This window comes from Stegostoma tigrinum, chromosome 9 (assembly GCF_030684315.1).
Source record: "Stegostoma tigrinum isolate sSteTig4 chromosome 9, sSteTig4.hap1, whole genome shotgun sequence".
Taxonomy (NCBI): domain Eukaryota; kingdom Metazoa; phylum Chordata; class Chondrichthyes; order Orectolobiformes; family Stegostomatidae; genus Stegostoma; species Stegostoma tigrinum.
Window position 1 is genome coordinate 48,392,294 of NC_081362.1, and position 14,778 is coordinate 48,407,071.

At 38.3% G+C, this 14,778-nt stretch overlaps 1 protein-coding gene across 3 annotated transcripts in view; it reads left to right on the forward strand.

Moving 5' to 3' along the window:
* The window catches only part of LOC125454746 (proteasome activator complex subunit 4), a 157,584-nt gene that overhangs the window by 73,159 nt on the left and 69,647 nt on the right, over positions 1 to 14,778 (forward strand). For all 3 annotated transcript variants that reach the window (XM_048535892.2, XM_048535895.2, XM_048535893.2), the window contains 7 exons: positions 5,217 to 5,312; positions 6,331 to 6,386; positions 7,373 to 7,429; positions 7,764 to 7,819; positions 8,192 to 8,290; positions 13,794 to 13,856; positions 14,045 to 14,140. In XM_048535892.2, the coding sequence (XP_048391849.1) occupies positions 5,217 to 5,312; positions 6,331 to 6,386; positions 7,373 to 7,429; positions 7,764 to 7,819; positions 8,192 to 8,290; positions 13,794 to 13,856; positions 14,045 to 14,140 (523 nt within the window). The remainder of the gene's footprint in view (positions 1 to 5,216; positions 5,313 to 6,330; positions 6,387 to 7,372; positions 7,430 to 7,763; positions 7,820 to 8,191; positions 8,291 to 13,793; positions 13,857 to 14,044; positions 14,141 to 14,778) is intronic.

The following is a 14,778-nucleotide window of genomic DNA, read 5'->3' on the forward strand; positions in this document are numbered from 1 at the left end:
GAGAGATGGTTGGCTATGGGATAATAATGCTAAAAAAATGAACATTTTATATTCTTTTGCTAAAGTTATTCTAATCTGCGTAATGTAATACAGAATTTTGTAGTTAGCATGCAAGTTTCTTGAACTAGTTGACCTATTCATTCAAGAGTTTGTTTTTGCTGAAACTGTGGTTTTTAGTTATGGGTGAAAGTGCTTCCTTGTTTTGAATTCTATCTTTTGCAAACTGAAACTGATCTCGTCTTAAGATGCAGTGCTTTTGAAAATGCGCTAACATGAATAAAAATGAACCTTTAGACAGTTTGTTTGTAATCACAAGAAATTTCAGCAACTTTTGTCTGACCATTCCATGATAGCTTTGTGTTTCCTTTGATAATAATAGGGAAACTCAGCATTTGTCACCATTTACTGCACTGAAAATGACAGCACCATACAAAGTTTGCACATGTCAGTATGGTGTGTAAGTTCAGAAGTTGTGGTCATGTGTTATGCTCCTTCAGCGTATGTATTGTCCTTGAAGGACAATATTAAACTAGTGGATTGACAAAAACCTCTGTTACTGTCCCTGTTTTTTAAAAAAAAAATCTTATTCAGTTAGGTTGAATTGGCCTTTTGGTAGTGCATAACCTTTATAAATGTGCTCTCATTAGTCCTGTAAACTAGTTTTATGTTTGTGAGAAGTAAAATTTCTCCATGATTTAAAAAAATGTTATTTGTCTGAAGTTTGTTCATCCTAAATTTATCTTCTACTTAGCCTAATCATTGAGCATGGAAACGGACCTTTCGGTCCAACTACTCCGCGCTGACCAGATATCCCAAACTAAACAAGTCCTACCTGCCTGTGTTTGGCCTATATCCTGCCATACCTTTCCTGTTCATATACTTACTAAATGTATTTTGTATGTTGTAATTGCACCTAAATCCATCCGTTCCTCTGGAAGTTCATTCTATACACTAACCACATGTGTAAGAATGTTGTCTCCATGTTCTTTTCAAATCTTTCTCTTCTCATCTTAAAAATATGTTGCCTATTTTTGAACTTAAGGAAAAGACTTTTGCCAAAAACCTTATCTACACCCCTCACGATCATGTGTAAATTAAAGGAATTCAGTGCTTTAACTTGCAAATATCAGTATAATTGGTTGTTGACCCTTGCTGACTCATTGCTGGATGCCTTCGTTGCCTTGACTTGGCCAGATTTTAAATTTCTTTTGGGAAAGGGGAGGGTGGCACAGCAGATTACTCTTGATCTCTTGTGAGTATAGGGTGATTTATGTGCCTTTGTTTTTGAAAATGCAATCCAATATATGGATGTAGTAATAAAGTCTTGATACGTACATATTTCCTGCACTTATGAATAGCTGATTTATATTTTTCTGTATTGTGTTCCAACTTGCATTCAAATAGACTTGTGAATGGAACCCACTCACAATCCAGGGACACAAGGAAGATGTATTAGAAATCCTACAGAGGGCGAAGATAGATAAGTCCCCTGGGCCAGATGGGATTTATCCTAGGATCCTTTGGGAAGCCAGGGAGGAGATTGCCGAGCCTTTGGCATTGATCTTTAACTCGTCATTGTCTACAGGAATAGTGCCAGACGGCTGGAGGATAGCAAATGTGGTTCCCCTGTTCAAGAAGGGGAGTAGAGAGAGAACCCTGGTAATTATAGACCAGTGAGACTTACCTCAGTTGTTGGTAAAGTGTTGGAAAAGGTTATAAGGGATAGGATTTATAATCATCTAGAAAATAATAAATTGATTAGGAATAGTCAGCACGGTTTTGTGAAGGGAAGATTGTGCCTCACAAACCTTATTGAGTTCTTTGAGAAGGTGACCAAACAGGTAGATGAGAGTAAACTGGTTGATGTGGTGTATATGGATTTCAGCAAGGTGTTCGATAAGGTTCCCCACAGTAGGCTATTGTACAAAATGCGGAGGAATGGAATTGTGGGAGAGATAGCAGTTTGGATCAGAAATTGGCTTGCTGAAAGAAGACAGAGGGTGGTAGTTGATGGGAAATGTTCATCCTGGAGACCAGTTACTAGTGGTGGACCGCAAGGGTCGGTGTTGGGTCCACTGCTGTTTGTCATTTTTATAAATGACCTGGATGAGGGCATAGAAGGATGGGTTAGTAAATTTGCAGACACACTAAGGTCGGTGGGGTTGTGGATAGTGACGAAGGATGCTGTAGGTTGCAGAGAGACATAGATAAGCTGCAGAGCTGGGCTGAGAGGTGGCAAATGGAGTTTAATGCAGACAAATGTGAGGTGATGCACTTTGGCAGGAGTAACCGGAATGCAAAGTACTGGGCTAATGGTAAGATTCTTGGTAGTGTAGATGAGCAGAGAGATCTTGGTGCCCATGTACACAGATCCTTGAAAGTTGCCACCCAGGTTGACAGAGCTGTTAAGAAGGCATACAGTGTTATGGCTTTTATTAATAGAGGGATCGAGTTCTGGAACCAAGAGGTTATGCTACAGCTGTACAAAACTCTGGTGCGGCCGCACTCGGAGTATTGCGTACAGTTCTGGTCACCGCGTTTTAAGAAGGATGTGGAAGCTTTGGAAAGGGTGCAGAGGAGATTTACTAGGATGTTGCCTGGTATGGAGGGAAGGTCTTTGGTTTCTTTACTTAGAGTAGTAAGGGAATGGAACGCTTTGCCTGCAACCGTAGTAGATTCACCAACTTTAGGTATATTTAAGTCGTTATTGGATAAGCATATGGATTTACATGGAATAGTGTAGGTTAGATGGGCTTCAGATTGGTATGACAGGTCGGCACAACATCGAGGGCCGAAGGGCCTGTACTGTGCTGTAATGTTCTATGTATGTTCTATCTATGTTCTATCTATGTTCTATGACTGTTAGCTTTCTTTAAGGCCACTGGCAAGTGCCATTGCTTTGACAGTAACCATAAAACCCAGCCAACAAAATTCAGAAAAAAGGACACCGTTACCTCTATAGAATTAACCTATAAATTAAAACTTATACGTAAATAAATTTTATGTCTTCAAAACTTTACTTTCTAAGATCATGCTGTTGTCCCACTTGTCTGATGTTTTTGTTGTTTGCACTACTTTTAGATTATTTGCTGAGAATAACGATGGCAGTACTGGACAAGTCAGATCCCAAACTGAAACTTGATTTGATAGGCCATAAATTTAATTCCTGCTATTTGTTTGCCATGGTGATCAGTTACTAAATAGATTCATAAGAGACTGCCAATGTGCCATTAACAGAATAACATAAAGGTTCATTGCACACATAATGGAAGCAACACAAAATTGTCTTGTGCTGTGTGAGACTGTTTGAAACAATCTAACTGCAAATATCAGAAACTGATTCATCCTCAACAGTACCCTGACAGATATTCCAATCTCACTCAAAAGTCAGGAGGAGCACAGCAGCCCAGGCAGCATCAGAGGAGCAGAAAAGTTTTGTGTTTCGGGTCCCTTCCAGAAATGGAGACTGGGAAGGGAGGTCTGAAATAAATAGAGAGGGAAAGGGTGGGACGGTGATAGGTGAGTGCAGATAGGCAGTGGTGGGGATTGGTCAGTGAGGTGGGAGGAGACGATATTTGGGAGAGAAGATAGACAGGTGGGTTCAGGTCAAGGAGGTGGGGGTAAGAGGGAGGGTTGCTCATGGGATGAGGCTGGGGGTGGGGAGATTTTGAAACTGGTATAGCCCACATTGAGACCATTGGATTATAGGCTCTCAAGGCGGAATATGAGGTGCTGCTCCTCCAGTTTCCGGGTGGTGTCATTGTAAAATTGGAGAAAGCCCAGGATGGACGTATTTCCCAGGGAGTGGGAGAGGGAGTTAAAATGGTTCGTGACTGGAAAATGTTCGCGACAAACGACAACAAGAGCACAGGTGCTCTTCAAAGCAGTCTCAGCCTTTGCTTGGTCTCACCCATGTAGAGGAGGCCACATCGGAAGCAGCAAATGCAATAGACCAATTTCGTGGGTGTACAGGTGAACCTCTGTCTGATGTGAAACGTTTGTTTTGTGTCTTGGATGGAGGTGAGGGGGGGGGCAGGAAAAGCTCTTCCTGTGGTTATTTATTTTGGAGGTCTTTTCTGCTCCCCCATTTCTGAAGAAAGGTCCTGACCCGAAACGTCAACTTTCCTGCTCCTTTGATCTGCCTGGCCTGCTGTGCTCCTCCACCTCCGCATTGTGTTATCTGTGACTCCAGCGTCGGCAGTTCTTACTATTTTACTCAAAGGTCACCTTGCTTCTACTTTGAAGTCTTTATCAGTTTGCACAGCTGTGGTTTCTAGAGCTTTCTTCTTCTTGACTTTTATGTACTTTCAAACTAAACATGGATTTTTCCATATTGTCATTTTCAAGCTATTTTCTTTTGTCTCATTTTTTCTTCAGCCCTGGTGTTTCTGGAGCCTGTTAAACGAACAGCACGGTTTTGGTTCTGACTGACCTGCATGCATTACTATTCTGAATGAACTTGTTTTGTCTTCTGTCTTCCTGTCATCAGACACCTTATTGATAGGTTATAGCTCCTCTTGTTCACTCTTCTACCCTTGTCTCAAATGCACCGAACTGTTCATCTCAAGTCCTTCTCTAAGGCTGTTTAAAAGTGTATGTATTAACAAACTTCAGGCACTCCACATTTCGTACAAATCTGAAGTGAAACTAAAACTATTTCCTTCCCCCACTTAATACAGACAATATAGAAATAGATAGCAAGTTTAGTCATACATAATTTCTCCACTTCAGAACTGCTAATGCATTATGAACCCACATCACAGGTTCGGAAAAACTCTCCGCACAGCAATAGCTAGATTATGACTGCATTTTATTATCGTAATTTACTGTTTTACTGAAAAGAGAATTTCAGAGCATTTATCGTGCTGTCACTTTATAGTTTGCTGCGTTTTCAAAAAAGTCTGAAGTGTTAATTTGGCCCAAGCTGCCACAGAGTCTCGTATATTATTAGTTGAATCAATGGGTGCCCAACATTTTTGGTTGATAGTCTGGATTAATGATTGTGGACCATCTTTCTCAATTATTCTACAAAAGTATTCTCATTGACATGTGTAATAACAGTTTAAAAATGCTTTTAGGAGCAAATCATATTAAAATAATAACGTATTTTATTGCTTAAACCAAGGTGTGTGTGCTAAATCATGCTTCGAACTAGTATATTTTCAAGGCAAATACTTAAATTCTGAAAAGAAAAAATGTCTTTTTGTTTCTTACAGAGATGATGTACACCAGAGTTTGTGTATCGTGCAGAACTGCCTGATGGGCTCAGGGAGCCTGTTGCCTTTCCTGGGAGGAGACCCAATACGAGACTTGTAAGCAGAATTAGTGCATAGCATAAATACTTTCATTTAAAAGTATTAACTCTGAAAATCATATCAACAGCATTCCAAGGTCCCTACTCTTTTGTATTTTAACTATAGTGATTTGAAGTAGTTTGACCAATTGAATTGCACCTGAATTGAACAGCACCTTGCATATATGTCTTGAAATAAGAAAAAGTTAGGGTCTAGGTAGCCTTTGTAATATAATTTTGAGGTGTCTGGTCTGTTCATAACAGATGGCATATGAAAGAACCAGGAAACAACCATAAATATTGAATAAGTGACTCAAGGTATTTTCTCTTTGACTCATCACTGAACATCTTGACATTTTTGGCAAATTTTGAACAAAATTTTCTTTTTTTTTAAAAGAAATTCTGTTCCCAGCAATTTTTTTTTGGTCTGTCTCTAACAATCAGTACCACCTTTTCAATATTGCTCACATTGGAGATATGACTAAAATCAATGAAACTATGATTGATAATGTGCCTTGAAACAGATTTCACCTTTTGTTAGGGTTATTCTTCATACTCCTTGTGATACACCCTCCACATTGTTTTCCCTCGGGATGGAAACTGGCTTCTGTATCTTTCTTACTGGGATTGTTATTTATTTTATTTTAAAATTGTATTATTTCCTCAGTTTTTGGTTCATTTGATTTATCAGAGGCTATTTGATGACCAAAAATGTTTTTGTTAAAATGCCAACTTCATTGTTTAGTCCTGAAAAAAATATTGTGTTTCAGGCTAGAAAATAGTTGTTCAAAGTCAGCAATTGATGAGATGGAATTTATGGAAGATCAGCAAAAGACACTATGGTTTTTAAGTGATGTTGATTATACTTTTTTGTGTGTAGTGAACAAATAGTGGTACCATTTGATTTCCCAAATATGGTGGTACCTGTATTTCCAATGTCTGTGTGTATGAAATGTATTTTTATATTGAATGTTCTATTTGAGTATAACATTGCATCTTACCTATTTTTAAGGCTTACAAAATTTTGTATTTTGCAGGGCTCCAACTTTAATGTCTTTGGAAGAGACCAAACTCTGTACTGGTGTTAATTATGGTATGTTGCAGAAATACATGTGTCAATTTTTATTTTCCTGTCTCCAAATATGAATTATTCCATAAAGTCCATATTTAGAAATGCTTCACTTAAAACTTCTAAGCAAATAATGCTGGGGTAAAATTACACTGTCTTCTAATCTTAGTGTTCCATTGATTATCTTTACCAGGCCATTGCAAATGTGAATGTGTAGAAAGTAGATGTTCCGTTAACGATGATATATTTTTAAAAATTTGTTTCATTGAGAGACTAAAATAGCTTGTTCTGTTTGTGTGAAATCATTATGTAAACCAGTGGGTGTAAAGTGGTATGAATTGGCAATGTTAAAAAAACTACTTCATGCAATATTAAGTAGTAGTAAATATAAGGCAGTTTGGAACCATTCCATTGAGACTTGCACATTGCAGGAAGGAGAGGCATCAGTTCATATACGTCCACATGGCAAAAAATATTTATGCATCGACAGACGCATAGCCACACCACTATATTGTGTAGCTTTCCTGTGCTGTAAATCTTTGCCAGCACGGATGGCATTCTTCCCATTTTTTGGGGGTATGTGCAATGAGCCTGGTGTAATTAGGCTCCAAATTAATAGGAATATTTGTGGGCAGTTTTGGTTTCCACTTCTAAGAAAAATATACTTGCATTGGAGGGATTACAGTGAAATTGACTAAATTAAGCCCTGGGCTGAGGGCGTTTCTGTATGATGAGATGCTGAGAGAATTGCCTGTGTTTTCTGGAGCTCAAAAGAATGAGAGGTGATCTCTAGTTGCTGTAGTAAACAAAGTGGATCTGTTTTTGCTCTTTTTGATTTGGATTATGTTCCAACCAAAAAAAAGTTTGATTACTAAAAATCAAAGCATTCCTGCTGATTGTCTACTGTGCCTGCTGTAGTCCTGCTTCTGAATTTGTAAACAAAAGGGCATTCGAGATGTTGATGTAAATTCTGGATTCACTTGACTTGTCTTGTAATTTCTGATTGTTAGATACTTCAAGAGAAAACTACCGGGAGGCAATTGCTCAAGTAATAAGGAAACTGTTACGTAAGTATCATGAAAAAAAGACATCTGTTTTCTTTTAAGATTATCATCTGATAATTAGCAGAAAACAAGTAAATATGGAAATTAGAAACAGTATCAAGCCCCAAGTCCTTTGCTCAGCATGCCAATATATAATATGTCCTAATTCTTGCCTGTTAAAGTCCTGATTGAATCACTGCCACTTCTATTACTATCCGCACACCCCGCCCTTCGTACCAAGTAGATGTAATGGAACAATTTTGCTGAGGGTGTAGTTATTCAAATACAATTTAGTACATGCAAATGTAATTCAGGAATAAAACACTGAAAAATGTGAACTTTTCTTCTATCCTTTTAGACCACATGTTGGATAAATCTGAAGATGACACTAAGTCTTTATTTGTAATAATTAAGGTGAGAATGGAAGCAGCATTTTGAAATTATGCATTTGAAACCATGATGATTAAGTTGAGAACATTGACCAGTTTGGAATTGAGCCTTCCTGGCAGACGGTATGTTTATACCTGCTATAATTAGTTTCAATACCCTCAGACTGGGGAAGGAGAGATCAGTTTCCATGTATTTTGTGTCCAGTCACTTTTTCCAGAGAAAATATTCTGCATACCAAAATAGTCTTCTGATGTTCGCCCGCAAGGCTCACCTAAAGCGACCATATGATAGTGGATCGTAGCTGTGGTCATACATCTGTATGGATCACTACCTTCAGAAGAAAGGGGATTGTAACATCCGATTTCTGTTTCAAAAAAATTATGCTATTAATTTCAGATCATGGGGGACTTGCTGCAGTTTCGTGGTTCTTATAAGCATGAGTTTGACTCTAGATGGAAAAGCTTTAACCTTGTGAAAAAATCCATGGAGAACAGGGTAAGAATGACATCTTTACAACCCTACTGTTCCTTTCAATATGAGTATGTTGTAACAAGATTGGGAGTAGGCCATTCAGCCCATTGAGTCTACTCTGCCATTTAATACAATCGTGGTGATAATCACCATAACCTTTTTACATCATCGGTAATCAGAAATATATCAATCCCTACTTTAAAGTACTCAAAAGACTGAGCTTCCACAACACTCTGGAGTAGAGAAATATGAAAATTTTTAACGAGTTACAGTTCTTTTCATCTCTAACCTAGATGGTATCTCCTTACTTTAAATTCTGTGCCCTGGTTCTTGACTCCATGGCTAGAGGAAAAACTTTGAAAACGAAATATGTTACAGTGAGATTATCTTTGATTCCTCAATCAGTTTGTACCAAGTTTTCTGTCCAGTCTGTCTTTCACAGAACAGTCCCACAACCCCAGGAGCAGATGTGGTCACTGCAAATCATATTAGCTCCACCAGTTCCCACATTCTATGGCTGCAACACATTGTCTGCCCATTCTATTTTAATTTGGGTTAAATACAATTTCTTAACTAAACTCTAGCTGAATATTTTGTTAAGGAAGTTTTAACAATACACTTAAAAAAATAGCATGATTGGCAAAAGTTAGCATAGTCTTATTGAAGGAAAATTTGCTTGACAAATTTGAGTGAATCTTTTGAGAATTGAGCTGGTAAAAGTTAGATAAAGGGGAGTTAGCTGTTGTAGTATTTCATGATTTACAAAAGGTATTTGATACAGTGCAGTCAGCAAGTAAAGAGCTTGTGGAGTTGCAGGTAATATATTATCATAGATAGAGGAAAAAGAGAGTGGGCGTAAAGGAGTATTCACCAGTTGACAGGCAGTGAGTAATCTAGTGTCAGAGTTGATGTTTAGGCCTCAACTATTTACAATCTGCATTAGTAATGAAAAAAAAAGCTAATGATACAAAGTTAGGTGGAAAAGTGGGATTTTGGGAGGATGCGCGCAGGCTGCAGGGAGATAGACAGATTGAATGACTGGACAAGATAGCAGATTATAATGTAGGGAAATGTGAAATTACTTGGTCAGCAAATGTTTGAAGCTTGTAATTGTTCAGCGATTTGGGTGTGCGTATGTATTGTGTGCAACAAGTTAACATTGCAGGTACAAGTAATGAGGTGAGGCAAATGGTTTGTTAGGATTTTTTTTTGCGAGGGGATTGGAAGAGAAGAATAAGAAGCCTTGTTACAATTGTACAGCTTTTGGTGAGACGGCAACAGGAATATTGTGGATGCTGGAGAATCTGAGATAATAAGGTGTAGAGCTGGGTGAACACAGCAGGCCAAGCAGCATCAGAGGAGCAGGAAGGCTGATGTTTCGGGCCTAGACCCTCCTTCCTGTACCTGATTTGCTTCAGGACGTGGTCGAGCACTTTCAAGGCTGAAGAGATTACCAGCATGTTGCAGTGGGAGAGAGAGCCACTGAGGTTGTTTTGGAGGGAAGAGGGTAACTTCTTCAGCGTAAGCATCCTTAGAAGAGGCTTCACAATGGGGTTTAAATTGTTTCAGAGATAGCAGGAACTGCCAATGCTGGAGAATCTGAGATAACAAGGTGTGGAGCTGGATGAACACAGCAGGCCGAGCAGGATTGCTGACGTTTTGGGCCTAGACACTTTGAGCCTAGACCCTATCTCTGAAACAATTTTAACCCCACTGAGAAACCTCTTCTAAGGATGCTTACCCTGAAGAAGTCACCCTTTTCCCTCCGAAACAACCTCAGTGGATCTCTCTCCCACTGCAACTCTCTCTCAATCTCTTTGGCCTTGAAACTGCTCAACCAAGTCCTGAAGCAAGCCCAGGTACAGGAAGAAGGGCCTAGGCCCGAAACGTCAGCCTTCCTGCTCCTCTGCTGCTTGGCCTGGTGTGTTCATCCAGCTGTACACATTGTTATGGCAGGAATATTGTGGACAGTTTTGGTTTCCACTTCTAAGAAAAATACACTTGCATTGGAGGCATTACAGTGAAATTTGCTAAATTAAGCCCTGGGCTGAGGGCGTTTCTGTATGATGAGATACTGAATTTCCTGGAGCTCAAAATAAAGAAAGGTGATCTCATTGAAATGTACAAGATTCTGGAGGGGCTTGATAGGGTAAATGCTGAGAGAGTTTCTGATGTGAGGGAGCTGGGTAATCTAACCTGGAGGCACAGCTTTTATACTAAAGGACAATCATTTAATAATGAGATGAGCGATTTTCTTCACTCTCTCAAGTTTGAGGTTTTGAAATTCTACACCCCAGAGGATTACAGAGTCTACATCACTATGTATATTTTAATACTGGAATGGACATATTTTTGGTCCCTGACGGAATCAAAGGATGTGGGAAACAGGCAATAAAGTGGAATGGAAGCTCAGGATCAGCCATGATCATGTTGAATGAGTTGGCTTGATGGGACATGTGGTCTATTTCTGCTCCTAGCCCTCATGTTTATGTGACTAAGTATAAGATGAGTCCAGGCAAGGAAATTCTTTTGAAGAGGTTTCACAGAATTCATTGTTTATGAAAATAAGTATGAAAATAAAAATAATAAAACAGTTCTGTCAATTCACAATGAAATACTGATTCTCAACTTCTGGCTGACTGGCACTTGTCTCTTGCTATGTTGTGTTGACTGAGGATTATCTTCTTCTTCCTCTTCCTGTTATGTGCTGAACTGCTTATTACTTGCTAACTACAGTGCATTGTACGTGATCAGTGTAATGTTGAAACTCTAAATGGCCTACTAGGACTTTTACTGTAGTGATCAATCTCGATTCTCAAGTTTGTGCCCAAAGTTTAATGGTTTCTTCAAGGTGATTGTCATCTTACTGATTTTACTTTCTACCATCTTCGGACTGATTCCCCAAAATGTTAACTGTTTAGGGACCATGCCTTTTATTCCAATATTTCCCAATTAGCTTACTGACCTTATCGCTTAAAACAATGAGGCTCCACAAAAGTAACTTGGTGTCTTTATTTTGAGATAAGAGGACAAGTGCTGCATCCCAGAAATTGATTTGAAGAAACCAAATCTGAGCGTTCTAGAGCCTATCAGTATATTTTATTTAAAAGAACCAGTTGTCAATGTGTGACAAATGTGTGCATGATTCTGTTGCCTGAAATGAATAGAAATAAACAAACAAGTCTGTGCAGAACTTAGTCAGTACTAAAATACACTTCTATACAAAACTCTTTCAATTACTACATATTAAAGTTCAAAATAGTTAGAAACTAAATGCACAACCAATTGTGTTAAAGCAGCTTACTTCAAAGCTTCTTCAACAAGCCTCTTAATTGGGAACAAAGCCATTAGCCTATGATCTTTGTGTTTGAGCTTATCTGTATGGCTTTTTTTAAATTAAATCATGGAATGTGGGCATAACTGTATAAGCCAACAATAAATCCCTAATTGACTCTTAACTGTCCCCTGAGTAATCACATTGCTCTGTGGATCTGGAGTGAGAGGACATCAGTGGACCAAATAGATTTTTCTAACAATCGACAATGGTTTCATAGTTTCTTCCAGATATTGTTTTACTGATATTCTAACTTGCAGCAGTAAGTGTTTTACTTTGACCACTGTTATAAAGAATATTGTTAGAGATCAGGTTGGATGAGGCCAAAACAACTAAACCATTGTTAAGCATGGACTTCAATATGTGTAGACTATTCTCAACCAGCCTATGCTTTATGCTTCCCAAAACAAAATGTTTTACTGTTGACATGATTTTTTGCAAATGAGCAGCATTTGCCAAATAGCCTAGAGGGTTTTTGGCTCAATTCATGGGGTAAGGGCATTGCTGGCTAGGTCAGCATTTATTGCCCATCCCTAGATAGAGTCAACCACATTGTGGGCCTGAAGTCACATGTAGGCCAGACCAGGTAAGGATGGCAGTTTCCTTCCCTCAAGGACATGATGAACCATATGAATTTTTCTGACAATTGACAGTGGATTCTAGATGGTCATTTGACTCTTAATTCCAGATGTTTATTGAATTCAAATTCCACCATCTTCCTGGATTTGAGTCCAGGTCCCCAGGGCATTATCTGGATCTCTGGATTAACAATCCAGTGATAATGCCACTAGGCCATCACCTCGCTTACAATAGCAAGCATGGCAAGAGTGACATTAACAACTATTTCAAGTTAATTATTTGAGCTCATCACATGGCTCAGTTATGCTTGCTCTTAAGAACATGTGTTCATGCATGGACCGCTTATCTGCAAAGAAAATTTAATATGCTCCATTTGCATCTTTTTTGAATTATTTACTAACTTGAGGAGCCAGTAGTTTCTTCTTGTTTTCTCACAATACCTTGATCAACAGGACGCTTTTTCTGCTGTGCTGCAACTTATTGTAATTGTTTAAAATGTGACATTCTTGTGTTTGTGATCCGTGCAAGATGAAATGCTTTGGCAATGAACTGTGGTTCTTTTCATGGTAGCTCCCTGCAGAGTTTCTGCTTCCTCTTCCACACTTGAGCTTGTTTTTAATCAGTTTATACCTACATCCCATTGGAATGTAGTCAAGGTTTAGTTTGAAATAGAAACTGAGTCAACCTATTCTACTCTACTTAGTATTTTACCTTTGAACATTTTTCCAAACTTCATTTGAAGTGGATTCATCAGAATGGTACCAAGACTTCACATGTTTAATTATTGAGGAAAAATTAACTTGTGCATTCATTTAACAATAACACCTTGCTTTCCATTCCTTTTTTAATCTATAAAGCACCTTTTGGATGTTTTTCTAGATGAAAGGTTCTGTGTAAATGTATGTTTTTACTTTTTAATGTGTAGCTTTTCATTTGCCAGCCCTAAGATTCAAGGTTACGAAGCTTTTCCTCTCAGCTGACATTAGAGTTTGTGGTCCTGCTGTGAAGCACTGCTGAACCTTGAATATTTCCATTTTACCTTCATAAGAATTAACAGTTGTATGTAGCTGAAGCTGAACCTGATCAGTGCAATCTGTTACAGCTTTACCTCAACCTCACCTGTACCGTTTACTGATTTTAGCAATGAGGCTCCCCTGTTTGTTTTACTTTTATTTGCTAATGATTAAAATGGTCAGTATTGACTTTAGTATCAGTTTCTTCAATAGTTATAATTAATGTTAGAGGAGCACGTCTGCATTTTATTTGTTTCTTCCAGCATTTAAAATCTAGCACTTGTATGTTGAAATTTATGCGTTATAGATTTGGTTGCTTCCCCCTTTCACTTGGTTTTTCAAATTCACATCAGTACCTTTCATTCTATGGGCACTTTCTTTTGTTTTGAACTGTGATCATTTATGTACATTAGAGCACAGCGTTGGTTCTTTGTGCATGCCAGTCGGTACAACTTCCAGATTTACCCTTCTAGTAACACATAGCTATTGCTTCATCTATTTCAGATAATTCCTTATTGACCGTCATATTATGCTATGTCACTAACTCTGTTTTGCAGTATTGTATCAAAATTAATTGTTTTTCTGATTCTTTAATATACAGCTGCATGGAAAGAAACAACATATCCGAGCACTGCTGATTGACCGTGTAATGCTGCAGCATGAGGTTTGTACAGACTAAATTAACTTGAGTCTTTTATTCTGCTGGAAGCAATGTGAATACATTTTTTTCAAGCTATAAACTTTTGAATAATCTTAATGCAGTAATTTCTCAAAACAATATTGTCATAATTTCAAAATGTTAAACCACCACAGTTTGTACCAAATGATCATTGTTTTGTTTTTCATGTAAAGCTGCGAACCTTGACTGTTGAAGGCTGTGAATACAGAACAGCGCATAGTGACCTGATGCGAGATCTCCTGCTTTTGTCCACCAGCGCGTACAGTCAGGTGACTCCTTTTAATTCGTAGAATGTATTGCATCTAATATTTGCAGTCTTTTTCCCTGTACTAATCTGTCTCCCAGTCCATTTTTAATAAGCATAATCAAGTACTTTTCCAGCTTCCCATTGCCTGTACAGAAGGGTAATTCACATTTTGTTTATAGCAAGGAATTCTATATTTTATCTGTTAAGGTGTAGCTTTCCCTTTTTTAATTATTTTCTTTTCTTTCCTCTACCTCCCCCACCACACACACACTTCTTCTAATCAGTCCTCTCCTGAAAACTTCACACCAGTGTGACTCCCCCTTTATGTAAGGCTACGTTAGGTGGTCTGCAAACTCTTGATAATCTTAAATCTCTATCTGACCACTTCTCAGCTATGCTGGATAAAATTCACAATTTTCAACTTTCAATTCTCTGGTAATATTAATGTGAATTTCCATTGCTTTCCCATATTGATGTGAGCATAACTATATAGTAGGCTAATTGCCCCCTAACTGAGGCCTTGCACGAGTTAAACATTACTTGCTTTTATTTGTCTCAACGCTTCAGATACCAAGCAAAGAATTTTATTTGCCACCTCTGTGGTGTTATTTGTTGGTGCTGCCACTTTCCATGTTCAACGCAGCTGCACTAAACTTCTTT